The 22,631-nt window shown below is 34.5% G+C and overlaps 3 protein-coding genes across 3 annotated transcripts; all 3 read left to right on the top strand.

Annotated features, from left to right (window-relative positions):
* Window positions 1–414: 414 nt before the first annotated feature.
* Window positions 415–4,328, top strand: LOC107043089 (protein FAM8A1; the record flags this gene model as incomplete). The annotated part of the gene is given in 6 exon segments (XM_015264399.1): window positions 415–670; window positions 761–935; window positions 1,587–1,724; window positions 2,162–2,282; window positions 2,440–2,572; window positions 3,437–4,328. Coding segments are annotated over 5 exon segments (903 nt in total). The 3' UTR covers window positions 3,773–4,328.
* An 886-nt stretch (window positions 4,329–5,214) lies between these two features.
* LOC107043114 (ras-related protein Rab6) lies at window positions 5,215–12,917 on the top strand. Its single transcript, XM_015264431.1, has 6 exons — window positions 5,215–5,464; window positions 8,232–8,290; window positions 8,878–9,037; window positions 9,963–10,168; window positions 10,249–10,315; window positions 10,661–12,917. Exons 1-6 carry the CDS (start codon window positions 5,395–5,397, stop codon window positions 10,726–10,728), a joined length of 630 nt encoding a protein of 209 aa, XP_015119917.1. The 5' UTR covers window positions 5,215–5,394; the 3' UTR covers window positions 10,729–12,917.
* A 5,487-nt stretch (window positions 12,918–18,404) lies between these two features.
* On the top strand, window positions 18,405–22,095 carry LOC107043052 (probable cytosolic oligopeptidase A). Its single transcript, XM_015264353.1, has 4 exons — window positions 18,405–18,563; window positions 18,667–18,830; window positions 19,477–20,041; window positions 20,733–22,095. The coding sequence occupies exons 1-4, from the start codon at window positions 18,475–18,477 to the stop codon at window positions 22,093–22,095; spliced, it is 2,181 nt and encodes a 726-aa protein (XP_015119839.1). The 5' UTR covers window positions 18,405–18,474.
* The last annotated feature ends 536 nt before the right edge of the window (window positions 22,096–22,631 follow it).

Below are 22,631 nucleotides of genomic sequence, written 5' to 3'. Positions count from 1 at the left end.
ATCAACTCTGGTTTTCAGTTGAAATTGGAATTGTTAATTTACACAATAATAGGATTGCATTGACGATTTTTTCTTAACTCGCAAAAATTTTCAAACAATTTGCTATCGATTGGTCATAAAATTTTTTGGAAATAATGAAATAGAGGGGATGGTGCCTTTTTTTTCAGAGGTGATTTTTCCAAAATTTATTTTAAAAAAAGTACTAACTAGCAAATGTTCTTTATTAGCTCGCAATTTTCTTCAAAACTACTTCAATGAGGAAAAAAATAAAAATTTGGAATATCTACATGAGGGTCTAATTGATCGGATCTGAATTTTCAAGTGCAGCGGCACATTGAGAGATGGCGGAATTATTCTCATTTCAAGGCGGTGCCACCGTCGACCGTACTGTCGTCATTTTCCCTAGAACGTGTTCAAAACGGAATGTGTCCATCTGAGCAGAGATTATTGTGCAAAGACCCCCCCAACCCACGTCATGCCTAGGGGGAAATTCTCCATCTGATCGACACACTTTCCCATTTGTTTTGACAGCAGATTATTCTTCATTTCAGTCAAGTGAAAAATCGACGAAAATCATCTCAATGACGTCCGTCCCCTCCTCGTGACTTCAACAATTAAATTTTCAGTTTTTCCTCCTGATTTATTTACAAATGGTGTCATAAAACAATCAGTAAGTACAAAAAATTGGAAAATGGAAAGCAAACGTTGCATAAGATTAGTTAATGCACAAGTAATAAATTCGTATTGTACTGGGTTTCAGATGGCTAGTAATAATCGAACAAAATCCGAGGAGAGTGAAAAATTTTGCACCATGGAAGAGAGAACAGAGTATTTCACTAAATTAGAAAAATGGTTGCAAGAGGCCTATGCTTGGCAGACTGTTGCCGCTATGTTTCCTTATTATTTAATGTCTGGACAAATTTTACAACCAAATGGTAAAATTTCAATCATTCACTCATATCCCATATTAGAAAATAGTGGGAAATTTCGTCATAACGTAGTATTTATATATTTTTGCAGATATATTTTTGTTAATAAATTAGCAATTTTCTTCCTAATTGCATTCCTATGACGATGTATTTTAAATCGAATTCAATGAACGTCAACAGTCAACATTTCCCCGACTTAAAATTTTTTAACATTTCCCTGAATATTGATTTCAAAACAAATTCTTTTAATAACCGATGATGCAATCAATCGCATGATCGAACTCTGTCGAGATGGCATTGGGAAGAATATTTTACATCACAATTAGATTCATTTTAAATAAATATCTCAATATTTTAATATTAAAAAACATCTTCAGACATTTAATTTCAATCGATTTTGATAAAAAAAATAATGTGAAATTCTGTTTCAATTTTTTCCCTTCAAACTGAAATTTATCTTAGGAATAAATTCCATACCTCAAAAAAAGGGGAAATTTCCATTATTTATTTATTTCCTGAATTCAAAATTAATTTAACATTTACCTCCTGTCTGCTTTATCAACTATATGTTTCATAATTCCGTAAATTGAATTTCTAAGGAAAAACATCTGATAATGTTTTTATTCAAATATCCAATGAAATTATGGTTAATTTTAGGAAATAATTTCTTACCTCAATTTTCACCGAGTGCTGGAGCCCCAGGCTTCCCAAGTGGACCATCAGCCACGTCGAATGACTCCACGAGACTGCGAGACAGAAGAGATTCGAGACCTGGTCCCGTACTCACGCCTGAAGGTATTAAAAACGTTATTTTCCTCTGTTTAATTTCTTTTTATTAATGAATGATGGTTTTACACGTACGTAAAAATTTCATTGGAAAGCCAAGCGAATTCGTTGGAAAATTCTGTTGAATTTTTATTCAACTGCTATTGAAGAATTCCGGACATATTGGACAATATGTCCAATAGAACTAATTTCATAGAAAAAATCAGGAGAATCTGATCTTTCCATAGAACTTTTTCTATTAAGACATTTTCAATGAAATTTTTTCGTGCGTGCACCTCTCAATATCTTCTCTTCATGTCCTTCATTATATCTAATTATTCTCATATTTCTGTGTAGTTTTTTGTCCATGTCTCTACATCTCATCTCGTGCTGTCTATCATTCATGTACTTGTGCCTATTTCAGTAAAAAAGAGCGAAGAGCTTGAAGTGAAAAAATGATTTTGCAGGAATTGAATACCGGATTCCACCGATTTGGAAGCGTTTCGTAGCTGAACTCATCGATTCAGTTATGTTATTTTTGCTCAAGCTTATGATAACTTTTGTTGCTCTGGATATATTCGCGGCGATGTGAGTAATTGCAATCTCTAAAGAACATTCCATAATTTATTCAGCAGAAAGTTGTACTGGTTCATTAATTTTTAACGGAATTTATTGCAAGAAAAATGCAAAAAAATCATTTCTCCCGAGGGCCTCTACTGTTTTCACTGCTTCATCTTCTTTTCAGGAATATGGAATCTTACAAGGTGGATTTACTCCAAACAAGCCTCAGAATAGTTGATTACAAAATGGCTATGGAAGTTGCATCCAGAATATTAGTCTGGGAATTGATGCATCGATTCATTGTTTGTATATTTGAGGTAAAGAAAAAAAAACAAAATAATAAATTTTTTGAAGCGTTTCTCATACTTTTTTGGAGGAATTCGAAATGGATTCGCCGGAATTGAACTATTCAAATATATTTTAAATAGGTTTTCACATATTAATGATAATTTTTTTTTCTGTATTTTATCAACTGAAAATTAAAATTGCTTCGAATAGACTTTCTCATATTTCGTCTTTTTCTTTATTTTTTCTCGAAATTTTCTTAAATAAAGGATCAACCGAAATTCATGAATTTTGTCATGGATCTGGACTTTAATAAGCTCTATCCATTGACACTAATTAAAATGCAATTTTTCATACAAATTCGGAAAAACTGATATTTTTCAGAAAATCGATTTTTCAACGATCACTCAAAAAATTATCTTATCAAGTTACACAATACCGTCATGAGCTTTTTATATCAAAATCTCTGTCTCTATTAAACTCAGGTACCAGTCTATTATGTTGAATACTTATTCATATTGATTCACGGTCCCGACTAACTTCTGACAGAACCTGGGTTAAACTCTGGCTAAATCCTGAATAAACCCTGATTAAATCCCGGCTATACACTGATTAAACCTTGATTGAACCTTGATTAAACCCGGACTGAAAGCGAATTCGAGTCTTGAGAGGGTCTGAATGTAGAATCATTTGACAGAACGAAATAATCCGCAAAATTTTGATGACATTTCACTTGATGACAGCACTACGACATGAAAAAATAGAAGAGGAGAATAGTGAAATAAGAATTTTAAAAAAGAGAACCCATTCGGAAGCAATAACTATACTCATTTATAAAAACTGCAATTATCCACCTGTTTTCAAACTGTCGCACCTTCAAAAATGATTTTTCCCAGGCTTTGTGGCTTCAGCACGGGATGCACGGTCGAATAGGGGGTGCAACCCCCGGCAAATCTGTGATGGGCCTGCGAGTGGTGCAGTGTCGAAATATAACTCCAGCGAATCGTCCAGGGGACCCAGATGCCGTCATAGTGTCTCCGGGCACTGACCTGGGTCTGCCACTCGCCCTAGGCAGATCGATAGTGAAAAATTTAATAATGACATTTCTATTCCCAATCTGCTTCTCCCTGTTTTCCTTCAGGTTCAATCGTACTGGTTACGATCTCGCCTGCTCCTCCATCGTCGTGGAAGATCCTTACAGACAACAGAACAATCGAGCCCATCAACGCTGAGATATGCTTGAGGGAACATAAATAACGAACAAAAAAGGTTCAAATTCTATCTCTGTGGAGTGAGAAGATCAGAGGATTTTCTTTCTTTATCATTGGGGGAGGGAGGGGTGTTAACTATTTACAAAGATGAATTGAACAGCAGATGATCCACTGAAGAGTAGAGGAAAATAAATTCAACGAAACAATGTTTTTTTTTTCTGGGAGGAAATTGAATTTTTGTAAATATACAACAAAAAATTCTCGTAAAAATTTCTCTCAGACCCAGAGATATTCACCACAGGTCATGTTGGGGTTTGGTGGACTCATCCTGCTTCACTACTTCACTACTAATTAATTTTTTCATTTTTACCACTTCCACTCTCTTTTCCAAACGCCCCAATTCCCCCTGAAATTAATGATCCAGCTAATCTTCTCACTCCAATCCCACAATCCTAACAAACAAAACAGACTCTAAACAAATTTTTCTAATGTAACATAAGAGAAATCCTCTAATTGTGTACAAAACTATCGTGATACTGTATATAAGAGACAGAAATATATGGAAACTCCTTCGAAATGAGTTTGTTTATTCACCCACAATGAGAAATGCGGTAGGTTTTCCGCTAGGTTTTTCTCTCAAATTTTTTCGTTTTGTGACTCTAACGAACTGCGTTCAAATTGAGAGAAAAACCTAGTGGATTGGCTTGACAATTCTAGAAGATTTCAATTGAATTCGATTTTTCTATACAGTTTATTCTATTAAGATATTTTCTACAAAACTTCTTCAGCTCAAATTTTCCATTTTTTTTGTTTGATTTCCTTGATGAAAAAGAAAAGAAAAATAGAAGTCACCACCTGATTTTTTAATTGATACAAGACAATCGGAAATGAAGAATACTTGAAACGATTATTTTAAATAGTAATTGCGATTTCAAAGTCTCAAATTAAGACTTTCGACGCTCAACTTAAGACTTCAAATTAACACTTAAAAAAATCCTTTTAATACATTTAAGTCTTATCGTCTTAATTAAGTCTAATTGTCCTTTTGAGACATTAGAAATTTTAAATTAAAAAAAAGAACAGCCTTCAAATTTCAAATTTTTTAGTTCTTGAAATAGTGTTTTGAATTATCTCAAATTGAGACGTTTGAAACTCTCAACTAGAGATTTTTAAGCTTCACATTAACACATTTAAAAATCTTAGAAGTGTTAATTAATGTTTACGATATTTGAAATTTAAAAATATGGTATTATTCTTCAGAAGTAGTTCATTATTCTTCATTATCCACCGAACAATCTCATCTATGCGCCTGACAGATGCCAATGCCTCAAAAAACACGAAACGCCAACGAAATCGCATTTGTGCACGCGAAAAAAAAGAAAAAAAAGAGAGCGGCTGAGAGCGTAAAACCGTAATAATAAAAGTGTGGGTGAACCGACCAATGACGTCACTTCCCAGTCAAACGTGGCGGCCGACAGTGCGACAGGGAAGGGAAGGAGTGGCCGTGGCGATCTGTCATAACTTTTCGCCCGAACAATTCCACAAATTTTCCAATTACATGAACATTTTTCTAGTGAACTAAAGTGTGTTAAAGGTGACAAGTTTCTCATTACCGAGGGGATTATCAGCGTTTTGTCGTTACAATGTCGTCCTCGGGTGATTTTGGAAACCCGTTGCGTAAATTCAAGCTCGTCTTTCTGGGCGAACAGAGTGGTGAGTGATTTATCAGGAAATTAATTCCCTTCGTCTCTGGCTTTGTGACATCACTTCATTGTTTTTGATTTTTTTAGCGGGGATTGTTGGGCTGGGTTCGGATGCAGTTGCATGCATTTTTAACATTTTCATGTTCGAGGTTATAAATCGATATGGCTTGAGGCCGCTTCGTCGTGTCCATGTCGCTCTGTCTCTCTTCAGAATGCTCTTGGGGGTTTTTTTGCGAAGGGCTCAGTTCAAGGGTTGAGATTTATCGAGGGGTTCGGGAGGTGCTCCGCGGGTTTCGACTGTTTTTGAGGAGATCCAAGGGTCTTTTACAGTTTGGTACAGAACACACTGTAGATTCAACCATCTTCAATCAAATTTGTCAATTGCGTGAAAAAAATTTGAGAAAATCGTGAATATTCAGCGTCATTCAAATTACATTTGTCACAGAATTATTATTTTTTTTTAATTTTAAATATTTGTTGTTTATAAATAAATCATTGAAATTGTTTATACTTCAGATTTTAGACATGAAATCGATTTCTGGTAAAATTCTGAATATGAATAAATTTGAACGATTGCGAATAAATGATTTTTATGGTGCAAATTAATTGTTTATAAATTATTTATAAATCATAGAAAATGCTCATAATTTTCAAACATTGAAATTTTTAATTATTTCATTAATCTTTCTCCAAAAGTAAAGTTTCTAATTTTTTTTCAAATTTTTAAAACGTTTTCTAACGGTTTTATATCGAGATTTAAATTCAGAGCTGCAAATCGTGAATATTCTGCGTCATTAAAATTACATTTTTCACAAAATTATAATTTTTTTAACATTTGTTGTTTATAAATTAATAATTGAAATTGTTTACACTTTTGGAAACATTTTTTAGACAAGAAATCGAGTTATGGTAAAATTCGGAATAAGAATGAATTTGTTACGATTCCAAACAAATAACATTAATGGTGGAAAATCGATTATGTATAAATTATTTATACAAAATGCTTGTAATTTTGAAAAATTGCAATTTTTTAATTACTTCATCAATTTTTTGCTTCAAAAGTAAATTTTCTAAATTTTTTCAGATTTCGATAATGTTTTCTAAGGATTCAATATTGAGATTCAAATTCAGACCTGCAAAGTTTAAATAATAAAATCATCGTAAAATGTCCCGAAACATGTGGTCAAATGGGGCTCAAATGAAAGCTTTGATATTCAACTACAAAAGTAGAAAAGCACTTCACTGGAGAAAAAATAGCCAAAGTACTTGTGAAATGTCGGCGCTGGGGGACTTTTCGGAGGCCGAGGAGAGCTGTTAATATTGTTCAAATGCGTCTCACGCGATCCGGAGTAATTTATTCAGTTTTTTGTCGACTATTTGGTTGGGGTTTTTTAATTGAGGGGTAATCATTTTTCCACGGGGAAGGTTTTCTGGGTGATCCCTGGGGGCATAGTGAGAGAGAGGGGCAAAACCGACTGGTTAAATCGTTGATAATTTGAGACCAGTAGAGGACAATTGAGTAATTTTTTTTCAAATTTTAGGGGTTTTTACAAGTTTTAAAACGACATTTAATTATGGTTTGAGTGAGGGTAAAATGGACAGCCACTCTCTTTTCAACCACCAGAAAATCCTTTTTTAATAATAAAAAAAATATTTTTTGGAACAAGTAAAACTTGTTTGAGAACTCTGTCGTTCTGTAGTTTTTCTGTATGATAACAGGAGCAAAATTTTCCATCTGTTTTTCATTTTCGAGGTATTTTCCTACACTGAGAATCCACGTGAGAATATTTGTTGGAGTGGAACAGATTTACTTGAGGGAAAATAACCAAGTTGATAGAAGGAAATTTAATATCTTTCACAAAAATTAAACTCCAACTGTTGGCAGGAAAAATCATAATCTACTGAACGACAATCATTTTATCTGAGAGAACTCCATCGGTTTATACCATAGAAAGAATACATTGACAAGAGAAGAATATTTTTTTACCAAAAAAATGGTCCCCTCCAAATTATTTATTTTTACCAATAACAGTTTTCGGCAAGAACATTGTACAGGGTGACAATTAGGAAATTGCCTAAACTAATCGTTTATAACTTTGAAATGAGTGCCAGGAAAAAGAAGAAAAATACATATGAATTGACTAAAAATGTCATTTTTATTTGGAATTAGTTTCAGTTGAATCAGACACTTTTAATTGTCACCCTGTAGTTTCCTCTTGAACTTATCACTTGTTCCATGGAAATTATAAGTGTTTATTGGACAAAGAAACATTGACTTGATAAAACCGGAGTCTCATATAATTCTCTGTAGAACGCAAACAATTACTACTACGAAAATAATCATGTTTTGGTGTAAACTTTCTTTTTTGTCCACAAAAAATTGTGAAAATATGTGAAAAACGCACGTATTTGATTTCCTCGAGATTAAATCCAGAAGGAAAGTTGAGATTAATATCAAGTGGGCATGTAATGTATGCGTACCATTACAGCAACTATGAGGCTTTCATAAACTCATTCTTCGCGGCTTTTATGGTCATGATTATTGTTATAACGGGAATGACTAATAATAAATTGATTAATGCAATAATCAATAAATTGATTTCCATATTTGGGGAAATGGTTTATTTACTGTAATTACTCAAGGTGAGTGAAGTCCCATTTTTCCCCTCAACATCATTATTTTCTACGATTACAACTGAATAATGAACGCAGAAATTAATATTCATGGTTTATGGGGATGAATTATTCAATTGAAAAATCTTGATTTTTCATTTCAGTTGGAAAAACATCGCTCATCACGCGATTTATGTATGACAGCTTTGACAACACGTATCAGGTAGGAATCCCGTTATTCGCCTATTCTAGACTCCACCTGAGCATAACATTTATACTACACATTTGAAGCATATTTGAAGTGAAGAAAACAAAATTTATTGTGGAATGCATTTTTCATTGCCAATGACCACTTCAGTTTAATTTTTCAGTTCTAATAATAATAATTAAAGTAAAGAGCAATAATTAAATTTTAAAAATTTGTTTAATTGTGTAATCATCTTGAAAAATATTATTTTAAGAAACAAAAATGTTGAGAGACAGTTTTTGTTTCTCTTGAAATGTTTCATCTGAAGTTTCATTCGACATTTCTGTCTGAAATAATTAATTGTTGACATAATTCACGATTTAATCATGTAGAAAATAAAAAATTCTGGAATTTCAAACTCCCACTTTTCTTAATTACAAATTTACGAAAAAAATCAGCGGTTTTAGACAACAAGAAAATCATTTGACATTCCCTTTTAAACCTTTTCGTCACTGAGATAATTCAGCATTTAACAAGATCCCAAAAAATCGATTTTTTCTCTTCTATTCTGTCACGTCTCACCACTCCATCCCATAATTTATTCATATATTCATTGATTCCAGGCCACCATAGGTATAGACTTTTTGAGTAAAACCATGTATCTCGAGGATAGGACTGTTAGATTACAATTGTGGGACACTGCTGGGCAAGAACGATTCCGTTCACTCATTCCCAGTTACATCAGGGACTCCACCGTTGCTGTTGTGGTTTACGACATTACCAGTGAGTTGAAGAAATCAATTTATATCTATAGCTGCCAAGTACCATTATTACTCGAATGCATCACAATTCATGTGACGCTGGTCGATTGACTGAACACGCAATTGTTGTAATTGTATGACTTATTGATATAGGAAAATGTTTTCTTTTTTTTCAATGAGAATCCTTGACGACTTTTATATTATTCACGTGATGAATTTGCATTGAAAAATGCAGTTGTTCCACTCACATTTTCCAAACTAGAAAAATTTTAAATCCTGAAAAAAAAAATTGTTTGCAGCCATTAAAAGTCATTTTATCAATTTTTCCCCCATTTTTTTTTATTCAGAGCATTCCAACCATTCGTTTTATTCTGCTAATAAAAATACAAAAATTCAGCTTATATAGATGATATGTTTATACAGTTCTTCGTCAAGTTCTTAATTGTGAGAATTTACATAGAACCCTCAAATACTCAATTGAGAGGAATTCAAGAGAAAATCAATATGTAAGAGAACCTTTCTATTTAAATTTATTTTCCCCATGAGGTAAAACGTAAAAGCTTAACTATTTCATTAAAAGTCTAAAGAATTCAGTAGCGAACTGGCAAAACGGTTCAAGTCGATTTTGACTATTTGCCAGTTTCCAATAAATATTTCAGAATCTAAGGGAGATAGCAAAAATTTTGACAAGATCTTTTCCACAGCACTCAATTCGCTCTACAAAAAAGGCTATTATACAAATTTCGTTATCTCCCTTAGATTTGGAGATATTCTTTAAAAACTCAGTAAACCGTTTTACCACTTCACGACTGAATTGTTCTAAATTCCCATAATGTGTTCAATAATTACATAAATATCGAAAAAAAAATAATAAAAATAATCATAAAGTAATCACAAAGTAATTTCGTATGAATCGTAAAATCTTCTAACAATTTTACTGAACACAGATGCTAATTCATTCCATCAAACGTCAAAATGGATTGACGACGTGCGAACAGAGCGAGGCAGTGACGTTATAATCATGCTGGTTGGCAACAAAACAGACTTAAGTGATAAACGACAAGTATCGCCTGAGGATGGTGAGCGCAAAGCCAAGGAGTTGAATGTTATGTTTATTGAGACAAGTGCTAAGGCAGGATACAACGTCAAACAGGTAATCAAACACTCGTGAAATTTGGTATTGATTTTTCTGGTCGTTGAAATGGGAAATAACATTGAATTCTGATTACTCAGCTGTTCAGAAGAGTAGCTGCTGCCCTGCCTGGCATGGACTCGACAGAAAATAAACCACCAGAAGACAGTATCCTTTTTCCAATAAAAAACATGAATCAAACAATCAAACAATTCTCAAAGAAAAATTACAGAAATTATGTGGAAAGATAGAAATTAACAAAATGTCCTCTCCATCTATTTTCCCCCACGTGTTTGATTAATTAAATGTGAAAGTATATTTTGTTAATTTTTCATTTTTCTGGTGATGTACGTGACTGATGATAATCGCATGATCAATCGAATATTCTCATAGGAATTGTCCGTAGAATTTATTTCCTTTAATTTCTATAATTTTTTCAACCTAAAAGATACTTTTCATTTATTTATTTTTGTGTTTTCCTTAATGTATTATCATTAAAACCAAAATTCGTAGTGCAAGAAGTAGTTCTCAAGGATACACCAATTGAACTGAAAGCATCGGAGAGCAGTTGTGCATGCTAAGAGCTAAATTAAACAAAGAACGGTCCTAAATAATGAAAAAACAAATGGTAGAGACGAAGGATAATTTTTTAATATGAAAGAGCGAACGCTAACTTAATTCGAATTTATAACGAAATGATTGCGAATTTATCGTCGAGAAGAATCAGAGTTGTCTGCTTGGTTTTCCCTGTTTTTCAGTTACATTATTTTCACGCATAATTTATTTTTTCAATCATTGTGAGGCAGGCACTGACTCTAAGAGGTAATGACTCATTTGCAATAAAGTTTATCCGAGCAAGGGTGTAATTTAAATTAAATTATTGCTATTTTAAGAGGCTGGATTGAATCGAGTTCATGATTTTGTTTTGTTTCAATGTGGTTTGAGGTGTTTGGGGGCGGTGAGACGTGATTATTCAAATGTGACGTCTGTTAATTGGACATTTATTCCGGAAATGAGTGAGTTCAGGAGGAGAGATCGATATTTTTTCTTCTAAACGTACTCGTTATCGAGGTAATTGCATATTTAATGGAATGCGAATTTTATTTGTTTCGTCACCTTTTACCTCTTCTACTGAATTATTCAACCGATAATTGAGTCTTTCAGTTGTAATATGACTGACATGAGGGGTTTTTTAAGGGTCTCGATACACGAAGACATGAGTCTGTTGAAAATTACTCCCGAATTCTAGAATTAAATTCAATAACTATTAGCAGATTGGTTTTTTTCATGGGAAATTTCAACTGAAAATATTGACATTTTTAGGGGATTCATTGCAGTTTTTATTCTAATTTTTGTGATAATTTCCGGAATGTGAATACGTTATCAAATTGATAGACTTTTAAATTTGAGGAATTTTTCTGAGGAATTTTTATTAAAAAAAATCGCATGGCAAAATTAAATAATTCTAGTGAAAACTACAATATTTTTCGGATATTTTTGCTTAAAACATTTGATTTTTTACTAAACTTTCTACTTTGTCTACTAGAATGAAAAGAAGACTAGAGTTTTTTACATTTTTATTAAAATTGTTAAAAGCTACCGCTGAAATTTATTAATCGTGTAGTTGATCACCTTTTCGTGCAGCACATCCACCTTTCAGGAATTTTCATCTACATTCTTATAGAAAATACAGTAACTCTCGTTAAAATTACGAGATTATCGTGAAATTTTCACTGGAAATATTTGAATTTTCACTCAATTTTTTCCCCCATTCTACTAAAATTTCACAAAAATTACTAAAATGCCAATTAATTAATCAATTACCAGAATTCATGAGTAATTTTCATCAGATTATTTCCTTCGTGCACTTCAAAAAATATCAACAGACCCATCAAAAATGATAGACCGTTTCGTTAATCCAGAGAAAAATGAGAAATTTATTTTCCAAATGCCTCTGACATTTTTTTCAAGCAGATCCACCAGTCGAAATGACCTCATGGCGATCATTTTCCAATTGTTTATCACGCAGGTAATTGAAACTGAACGAAACAATTGATAAATTAATTTAATTTGCATTTCTTTGGTGCAATAAATCACGTGGTAGCTTATACGCTTTACAAATCCATGAATTCATGTTAAAACCACAAATTTCATCATCGAAAAGTTTCATCCATTAATTATCACTATTATTTGATTTATTTTTCATATGAAATTCCGATTTTTTCCCACTCAAAAAGAAACAATGGATTGAATAATCGATAAAGCTCATATTTTTGACTCAAGTACAATAAATAGCATTAAGAGATGCTTACGCTGATTTAAAAAAAGACTTAAGTTTGTCATTTTTAAGTGGAAATCGTGCTATGGAGACATTGACATTCGATGAATTATTCTTGTAAAATTAACTACAATTAAATCCACATAATTCGATAAATGAATACAATTTTTATAAATGACCAATCCATTTCACTCTAGAATTTTTACAAAATATAAAATGAATATTTCAACTCGTGAATAAATTTTTGTGGCCATTCTGTCGTGCTCAAGGCTCCACAATCAAACGAAAATTGACTCTTTAATGACTAAAATTCATTCGCAGCATTTATTTTCCAATTGTAAATAATTTTTGGGGAATAACGGATTAAAAAGTAACGAAAAGAAATATAAAACATTTAAATGTAGGTAATAATTTATATCATGTCACTTTTTGTTAATTCTTATTGTAATCTATGATTTGTATTAAAAAGTGAAAATATTGATGAAAAAATTAGGGCGCTGATTTGTATGTTTTGCTGGTTCCTTCGTTTTTATTCTTTTCAGGAGTTATTCACTGCCTTTTTGCTTCAAACATTTTTCAGTTTGTTATAAATCATGAACTCATTTGAATGAAATCATATTTTTTATTTTTTTTCAGCGGCTCAATAGTGAAGTGGTAGAATAATGAAGATGAATTTCACCTATTCTTGAAAAAAGTTTCTAACGAAAAATATGAAATTTAAGAAGTCTCGAGTGTAAAAAAAAAAACTTTAAAAAATTTGTTTTCGAAGAAATTTTTTTTTTTTTATATAGAATAAAATTCCCGTTAGGACAAATACATATAGCTTTCGAAATATCGGCAAAATTCATTAAATTGTGGAGCATTCTAGTTTTTGGAAGGAATTTACGGAAATGTTCAGTGGAGAAAGTTGGACAAGTATTCAAAAAAAAAAACTACAGTCAATGTTTGATATAAGATACCTCGCTCGTTGCATCCGAATTCTATGGAATATTCATTTTTACTGAATGGATATTGATAACTAATCAATTTATACGAGTTTAATGTTTCGAATTCGTATAGCCTGCGTTCCCTTTTCTCTCTAAACATAACTCCGCGTGATAGAATGGCAGCTGATGTTGGGGGATTGTTGGGGGACTTGAGAATAATCACTTCTGGACAGCTGAAGTACAAATTATTGAAAGTACGTAAATTAATTGAATTTTAATTAGGCTTTATTCTATTAAGATAATTCTGCGTCATCATTTTAATAATTATAGCGTCGAAGAAAAGAGGTGACCCTTGGGATCGTTTAACCCTTCTGATTACTTCACTTGACTCTCACGTTTGAACTCTTGACCCTTAAGGTCATTTGACCCTTATGATCACTTCGTTCGTCCCTCCCGTTTGACCCTTAACTCCGTTTGATCCTTATAATCACTCTTTTCCTGCTGAAAAATTATCGAGGCCATAGGTATCTTATAGAGAGGTATCTTATATAAAATCTCGATTTTAGTTATCTATTGCATATTTTTTTATCAGAAAGCGCAATCAATCTTCAAAAAAGAATCGGCCAATACCACTTCACTATTGACTGCCAAAAACAATAATTTTTCATCCATAACACTCCGTCCTTCGATCCCTCGAATTACTAAATAAGAAGACATAAAAGTGTAATAAAATAAATTTCGCGAGACCTGTAAATTTGATAAACCACGGACAACAAATGTAAAACAACATTGTAAAAAGCCCAACAAAAAAACACCTTAACAAAAATAATGAAAAAAAAACAGCCGTCGACTTGCAGAATCAGTCGCCGATGCAGAATGGATCGGAGTCGGAGGGGGAGAGTGGCTGCATTTGCTAGGAAGACAATGCTCTCGACTGTGCCCATTAACGAACAAATAACAAAGAATGAACAAAAGAAAGAATACAACCTACTGGCGAAACGTCAATTCTCGTGTGACGTAATGGGAAGAAATTTCATTTTTTTTGTCTCGAGGAGATGAATCTGTAGCTGACGGGTGGGTGAAGGCGAGAAGTCGTTGAAAAATTGAGAAAACAAATTGACGATCCGAATATCCGACGGTGATGTGGATAGTAGGGAATTAATTATCGTTTAAGTGTGCTTGTACTGTTTTTTAGCAATGTGAGACAATGAGAGAGACATTTGAAATGAAAATTGTGCGATTCTGTTTGCGATTGAGGGGAATGGAGGGCTGAGGGGATGAGTAAACTTTCCTTGATCGAGTTTGTACAATTTTTGGAAAATGTCTTGAGGTCCAAGAGAGGTAGCCACACGTTTGAAGGAATTTAACAGAATTTTCTTTGGGATTTTATCAGAATTCTGCTGGAGTTTTGGACGGATTCTATGACAAAAATTCTATTTGTTTCTTGCGCAGATTTTTTAAATTAAAATCGTGCGGAGCGTGCGCAAAATTTCACTTTACGCACTAGTGATGAAAAGTGAATTTCTCAGACAGATGTTATAAATTCCATAATTCTCTTAGATTCAGATCTCTTCCAAAAAAAATCCTATGGTTACGTGAGAAAAAAATTAATAGAAGAGGATAATCTAGGACTTTCTCCAAGAAATTATCTATAAAAAAAATTGATAACTTATTTGCGTTAAATTCTATTGAAAAATAACGCAAAATTATCGTGATTTTGTCAGTAAATATTTGATACGAAATTTCTTCGGAAAATCCCTCATCTATTAAATTTTTCATGCATTGAAAACTCCTCTCTGCACTCAATTCATCCCTTCGTTCCCCTCAATCCCCCGGCATCATTGAAATTGATAATGAAAGGCACTGTGATACAATTGTCTTTGGAACGATAGAGACCCATTTGATACGCGAATTCACCCCACGAGCCCACAATGAGAACAATCGTCCAATTTTCTAACCGAGTCAGGCATGAAAATATTCCACAGAAAAACCTAGCGAATTTGATAGAAAATTGCCCTGAAGTTCTAATAAACTTCTATTGAAACATTTGCAGTAGGAGTTCCTAAACATGAATTCCCCAAATTTTTTACACTCTATTTTCCTTTTTTTTCATAAAATAAATCAAAAAAATATCGTAACAGAGCAAGTTAGATAAAAAAAACGAAGTCTAACATTTTGCATTGAACATTTAAAAAAAATGCAGATGACCTGCGGAATTTTTCAATAGAATAGAAAAACTAATAGAAAGTTCAATAGAAATCTAACAGAATTTCTAGCGAATTCGTTAGCTTTTTCAACGAAATTCTTTCGTACGTGTCATATGGTTCTCTAGAAAATCATCTCTTGATTTTCAATTCATCACGCGCAAAAAAAATTCATAGAAAAACCTAAAGAATTTGATAGAAAACTCTATCGAATTTCTACTGAAAATTCTTCTCGTTATTGGCCTATTCTATTGAAGAATTCCGCAGTTTTATTCCGTGTTTTTTAATAGAAAATGTCCAACAAAAAAAAATCAGGACAATTTGATACTTCTATACCACTTTTTCTATTGCCACATTTTTTATATGAATTTCTGGATCTGATTTTTCTCAGTTTTTTGCATCTATTTCTCTTCTCTACGTCGAATTCGCTAGGTATTTCTGTGAATTTTCTTCTGATTTCCTAAGTACCTTCTATTTGCTACGTAATTTTCATTCCTCAATAATTCTCACGATTAACCATTCCTGCATTCCCGTGCTTTATCGTTCCAAAAGTGTCTTCACTCGGTGACTGCTGCTTCATGCTCTCAGGCAGGCTGAGCACACCGATAACAAATTGTACGATCTCGCATGCGAATTATATTACACTGTGCAAAATAAAAAAGCGTATTTATGGGAGAATATGGGGAGAGAGATAAATGATAAATAAACGCTTTCGAAGGATCACTTGAGCCCCAAGTAATTCTTCAATTGAGGGGAATAAGGGGAAAAATATTAATGAAAATCAAGCAATTGTTATTTCTCAATTATTCTCATTATTTGTTGTTTGCTCAACAGATTTTTTGAATTTCTACGAAAAATTCTACTGATTTTTTCTTCGTTTCATTTAAACTAATCAATCAAACATGTCTAAATAGAAAAAATCCTAGATTCCGATTTTTTTCCTCAATTTTTATTCTATTGAGATATATTTGAAATATTTTCTATTTTTTTTTCAATGCGTTTATATATAATTTATGCACAAAATATCTCAATAAAATAAATTGTATAGAACAGTCAAATCTAGTGGTTTCTCATTAAACATTTCTATTAAAAAAAAGCAAAAAAAATTTGCGATTTTAATATCGAATTTTTGTGCACGACTTTACATTCAATCAAGATCCCTTAATTCCTCTCAATTCCAGAATTGTTACGTTTAATCTAAGAGACTGAATGTTTTTTCGTACTTTCATCACGCCAGTATCTAAGAGTAGTGAATAGAAATGAAATTTGGGCTGTAAAAAAACAGCGATAATTCAATTGCCCGGATAATTGCCCTCGTTTGAGCAAAATGAGGCAAAGAATTTGGTTTTCGAAGTTGAGAGAATTGTTGAAAATTTTTATTATTGAAGAAAATGCAAATTGCCTGTATGTGATGTTGGCTTAAAGATGTGAAACAGACGAAACACCAATTTGCTTTAATCTCAGCCGAAAAATGCACTCTTTTTACGCTAGACAGTGACGATGAGAGAAGAAGGGAGAATTGTCTTCGAGTTTATTATTTATCGTGGTAATGACGATATAAAAATATTTATTCAGTTATTTTCAATTGCACGTATGAAAAAATACGATAGCAAAACAGTTTTGCCAATTTTTATTGAAATTATTTAATTTTGCAGTGTGACTTTTCGATAAATATTCAATTAAAAAAATCAATAGATGTTGATTTCTCGAGGAGTTATTCTATAACAAAATAGGGGTTATAGGAATTCTTGGGGATGAATTTTCCATGTTTTTTCTTAAATTTTGCGATAAAAAATATTAAACAATAGATTTTCTGTAGAAAAAATCTTGAGAGAGTGAGTGATGCGTAAAAATCAAAATCTATTGACTTTTTAAATCAAATATATATTGAAAATTAGTGCAAAATAGACGCAAATTTTCAATTGAACTTGACAAGGAGAACTAATAGAATTTCAATGAAAATGCGGTAAAATTTCAAAACAAATTTTTTTAATACGTCTATTCATTTTGTCCGGATCTTCGGAAAAATTCTCCTCAATTCTTGGTGAATCCGACGCACAATTTGACCCCTCCGGCAAATTCAAAATCGATGAACCCCGTTATGATTTGTATTAACATAGCATATGAATAGACCTTGCAGAAAAACGAAAGGAAAAACAAAAAAAACTAGGGAGTATTCTTTAGCTTGGAAGCTGCATAGTTGTAGCACACGCATTAAGCCACTTGAAACAACCTCATTACTGTTCCATCGTCTATCGAAAAGCAATGGAAAGAATTTCATTTATTACTTCTGGAAAATTCAAACTGGAATTGTATGTCGCATTAAACCAAATAAAAGGAAAAACAGTGAAAAACCGTAATATTGTGTTGACTATCTCCATGATTTTTTTATTTATCATGCGATATGATCGTTGGCTTCTGGAAATATTTTTCGCAACAAAAAATGCGTTTTAATGATGACTCAAAAAATCCAACGATTCCTCTCCAAATATCCTTAAAATCTTAACTCGATCTTAATGCATTCGGATTTCTATTAAAAAAACCTCTACTTTTATTATGCCTCCTTTTCAATTAATTGTTTATAATCATTCTCATTGCAAAAACCAATACGACCGATGAGAATCATATGTCCCAATTTATCAGCTGTTAAATTTTCATATTGCAATAAATGATTTGCTCATGCTCTGTCAAAAATGGTTCTTCTCATTTTTCTACTGAAGCATCCCTCATTTGATTCGAAATAGGGGTTTCCCCGAACTTCCACCCGACGATTCCCGAACCTTTCCGAAAGTGAATCGGCGTGCATTGCACGCCGCCAAATACCATTCCCCAGAACTTCATAAGAATAAACTGCGCCGTGTGCCGACAACCCTTACTCACCCTCATAATTATGTCCGATTCACTGTAAATAACAACACCATGGCTATTGCATTCTGCGGAAAGAGAGTCATCTTGACACGGAACAGTTTCCTCAAGACCTTGAAACGAAGAAATGGATACATCATCCTGTAAGTCGCCTGTGCAACACCCCTTTGGGGTTATGCCAGTACTAACCAAATGTAAAAATAGTCTCGATCGCAATCTTTGTAATTATTTACCGCTGTTTTGCAGTCTCCCAGAGATCGGGGAGGACATGCCGGAGAAAAATCCATTGCTCAAGGAGGATGGCCTCCCTGAATTCAATACATTCACGATTGAAAGATCGATGGCTGCTGTCGGACAGCAGACAGTTCTGTTTGAGCAGGGAATTTCAAAGATTGAGCATGACATAAAAGGTACAGGAAACTGACTAGTCAGAAAAAAAAAGAAAAATAATTTCAGAATGAAAACAAAATTATTGGATTTTATTCTGTGGATTTGAAAATTTAATTAAATGCATAACTTCAAAAACAAAGTTGATTTAAAAAAAATTTTTTTTTTTCAAATTTAGGATTTTTCGAGAGAAAACTTCTGTAACTATTTTAGGAAATAAAATAGCATAGTTTTCTAATTCTATAAGTTGTATAGAAAAATCAAATTATTAAAATTTTTTCTATAGATTTTGTTTCAATTTCAATAGAATATTTACAATTCTATTGAATTTCTATGGAATTTATTATTAGTTTTCGTTCGATTCTATTGAAATGTTGAATAGAAAATATTTTATAGAAAAAGTCAATAGAATTTAATTTTTCTGTAAAATTTATTCCATTGAGATATTGTCTATAGAAAATATTTCAATAAGATAAGTTGTATAGAAAATTCAAATTCTATAGACTTTCTATAGAATATTTTCTAATGCCCCCTCTAATAGAACCGGCCAAAAACCAATGGAAAGTTCAATAGAAATCTAACAGAATTGTCCAGCGAATTTTCTAAGACATGAATTTCCCTCATTCCTTCCTCCCCCAAATAATCTCACTCCCTCTTCCTCCATTCCAGCCACCGACAATCTCGACATAATAAAGCAAGTGCTCCACCCCCTGGAGGACCTCTCGATCCCCCTGGAAACAACCTGGGGTGTGACGAAAGCCCTCTATTTCGGCAACCAGAGCCTGATGCCAACAGAATACTACCTGAGCATTCACAACCGCATGATAAGGGCACAGACCGCCAAGTACACCAGTGTTCCACTCTACAAAGCCTTCAAGAATGCCCTCGCCTCGAAGACTCCCTTAACCGACGAGCAAAGGCGCCTGATCCAGAAGTACCTCCTAGAGGGTCAGCTCAACGGTCTCGACCTAAGCGAGAAAGACGCCCTAGTCCTCAAACACTGCACCTACTCCATCACCAAGAAATCGGAAGCAATGAGGAAGAAGGTGGAGATCTCGACCGCAGTATTCAAGACAAACATCGAAGATCCAGTGATTGTCAAAGACTTTCCCGAGGATTTCCTCCGTCAGATCGCAGTGGACCCGAAGAACCCTCTATCCGGCCCCTGGAAGATAACCCTGGAGCCTCGAATTTACTCACAATTCATGGAAAACTGTCCAGACAGGGAAATCAGGTGTGTAGAAAAATTATTTGCATTTAAGGATATCCTAGTACTTTGGCTATTTTTTTTCGAGCGAAAGGCTTGGCTACTTTTGTAGTGGGACATTAGAGCTGTTATTTGAGCCACATTTGGCAACGATGTTATTAATATTTCTGTTATTTATTTATAAATAACGAACGTGTAAACAAACGATAATTGTGTGCAAAATCTGTGATTTTTTCCAATTTTCCTCATGCAATTCAATTGACAAATTTGATTATTGAAAATGCACTAAACTTCACTTTGGCAATTTATCTTAAATTTTACGCCCACATATGACCCCCATGATTCTTATTCTGCCCCTCGTGACCTTTAATCTTACCCTCATAAACTTTAACCTGACCCTTGTGACCTTTATTTTGACCAAAATGACCCTTATATTGACCCTCGTGACCTTTTGGTTGACCCTCATGACCCTTATTAAAACCCTCATAACCTTTATCTTTGTGATCCTTAATCTGACCCAAATGACCCTTATTTTGACCCTCATCACCCTTATTATGACCCTCACAACCCTTATTTTAACCCTTGTGACCCCTAATTCTTTACTCTTAATTTTGAGTACCAGACTTTCATCACCAGAACTCGATTTGCATTTCCATAACATAGAGAGTTGTTGCTTCTCCTTCCTCTTCTCTCCCTAATTCAAACTCAAATTACCCAGGTGGAACGTCTGGCAGGCGTACGTTGGTAGATCATCGATGCACATGGACGGCAACGTGCGCACAAGTGGGGACCTCGAGAACATTCGTGACTACAGGATGACGCAAGCCAAACTCCTGGGTTTCAAGTCCTACGCGGAGATGAGCATGATGACGAAGACAGCCGGCAGTCTGAAGGCAGTCTACTCAGTCCTGGACCGACTGCTGGATGCAGCGAGACCAGCCCAGGAGAAAGAGCTAAAGGAACTGAGGACCTTCGCCCAAGATCGAGGCTTCGAGGGTGACCTCCTGTGGTGGGACGTGGACTACTGGAGCAGAAAGCACCGCAGGACAGTCTACAATTACAAGGACGAGATCCTCTGCCAATACTTCCCCCTGCCGCAGGTCCTCAAGGGTCTGTTCAGCCTCATCGAGGAGCTCTTCGACGTGAGGATCGTCGAGGGGAGGAAGACCGACGTCTGGCACACAGACGTCAGATTCTTCGACGTTGTGGACCTGAAGACATCTCAGGAGCCCATAGCCCACTTCTACCTCGACCCTTACGCCAGGGAGAAGCACAAGATGTCGCTGGAGGAGGGGGGCTGGATGGTGGCAATGCAGAGTCGAAGTAAAATCGTGGGCGTGAAGCCTCTGACAGCTCTCGTCTTCAATTTCCCCACTCCCTACGCCGATGTTCCCTCTTTGCTCTCTGTCAGCGATGTCACTGAGCTCTTTGAGAAGGTGGGAACAGCCCTCCAGCATCTCCTTACGAAGGTTAATTACGGCGAGCTTGCGGGGACCTCCAATGTCGAGTGGGACGCTGCTGGTGTCAGTGGACACTTCATGGCGAATTGGTGTTATGAGCCTAGGGTCATTAAGAAAATATCTAGTCATTACAAGACGCAGGAGGCACTCAGCGATGAACATGTGGAGAGCATCAGTAGAATCAGGTCGCAGATGGCTGGTTTCAAACTTTGCAAAGAAATTTATCGGTCGAATTTTGATCTTCAGCTGCACGAGTCGCAGGAGTTTTGGGCGAAAATCCAGAAGAAACTTTGGGACAGGCATTTTGTCATTCCTCATGACAGGGATGACTCGCAGATTACTTCTTGGGTTTCCATTTTTTGCTATAATTTGGGGGCTGGGTATTACAGCAATTTGTGGAGCCAGATGATGGCGGCCGATGTCTACAGCGCTTTTGCGGAGGTCAGGGGGGATGAGGGGAAGGCGAGGGAGATTGCGGGGAGGTTTAAGGAGACGTTCTTGGCGCTAGGGGGGAGTGTTCCGGCGGGGGAGGTCTTCAGGAGGTTCAGGGGGCGCGATCCTAATTCTAAGGCGTTGCTCAGGAGTCTTGGGCTGAAGCCGGGGGACGGTGGGGTGGAGTGAGTGGCGGGTGCTGAGGGGTGGGGGCACATGCAACGGGAAATTTCATAGGGAAACCTAGCGAATTCGGTGAAACATTCTAGTGGATGTTTATTGAATTTTGTTATGGACAATGTCCAGTGGAAAATATTTTAGAATTGGATTTCTCCGCACAACTTTTTTTATCGAGACATTTTTCGCAGGAATTTCTCGATATAATTTCCCAAGTTTTTGAGCATTTTCATTGAAAACAAATTGCGCAGATGAGCGGAGCAGAAATCGAATAGATTTTTCTAGCGAATTGAAGTAGATTTTTAAAATATAGAATACTTTGTAGGAAAGCCGAACGAATTCGATAGAAAATTCTATTGGATATGCTTTGAACTGATATTGAAAAATAGAGAACTTGCATGTTTTTGTTTTTTAATCTCAAGTTTCGACCTTGAAGGATTAATTTTTCATTTATAAACATGAGAAATATTGCTCGTTAAGTAAAACGATTTGAAATTGCTAATGACTGATTTCCAATCAATTATGATAACGTATCTGGGCAATACTTC

Source organism: Diachasma alloeum, unplaced genomic scaffold, assembly GCF_001412515.2.
Source record: "Diachasma alloeum isolate Michigan unplaced genomic scaffold, Dall2.0 Dall_scaffold_00547, whole genome shotgun sequence".
NCBI classification, from domain to species: Eukaryota; Metazoa; Arthropoda; class Insecta; order Hymenoptera; family Braconidae; genus Diachasma; species Diachasma alloeum.
Note: the sequence above shows the minus strand (reverse complement) of the source record. Positions and strands in the feature narration are given on the sequence as shown.

Coding starts and splice junctions, on each gene's coding strand:
- LOC107043114 (XM_015264431.1), top strand. CDS start 5,395: ATGTCGTCCTCGGGTGATTTTGGAAACCCGTTGCGTAAATTCAAGCTC. Junction 9,038..9,962: donor TGTGGTTTACGACATTACCA/GTGAGTTGAAGA, acceptor TACTGAACACAG/ATGCTAATTCATTCCATCAA. Junction 10,169..10,248: donor CAGGATACAACGTCAAACAG/GTAATCAAACAC, acceptor CTGATTACTCAG/CTGTTCAGAAGAGTAGCTGC.
- LOC107043052 (XM_015264353.1), top strand. CDS start 18,475: ATGGCTATTGCATTCTGCGGAAAGAGAGTCATCTTGACACGGAACAGT. Junction 18,564..18,666: donor AGAAATGGATACATCATCCT/GTAAGTCGCCTG, acceptor GCTGTTTTGCAG/TCTCCCAGAGATCGGGGAGG. Junction 18,831..19,476: donor GATTGAGCATGACATAAAAG/GTACAGGAAACT, acceptor CCTCCATTCCAG/CCACCGACAATCTCGACATA.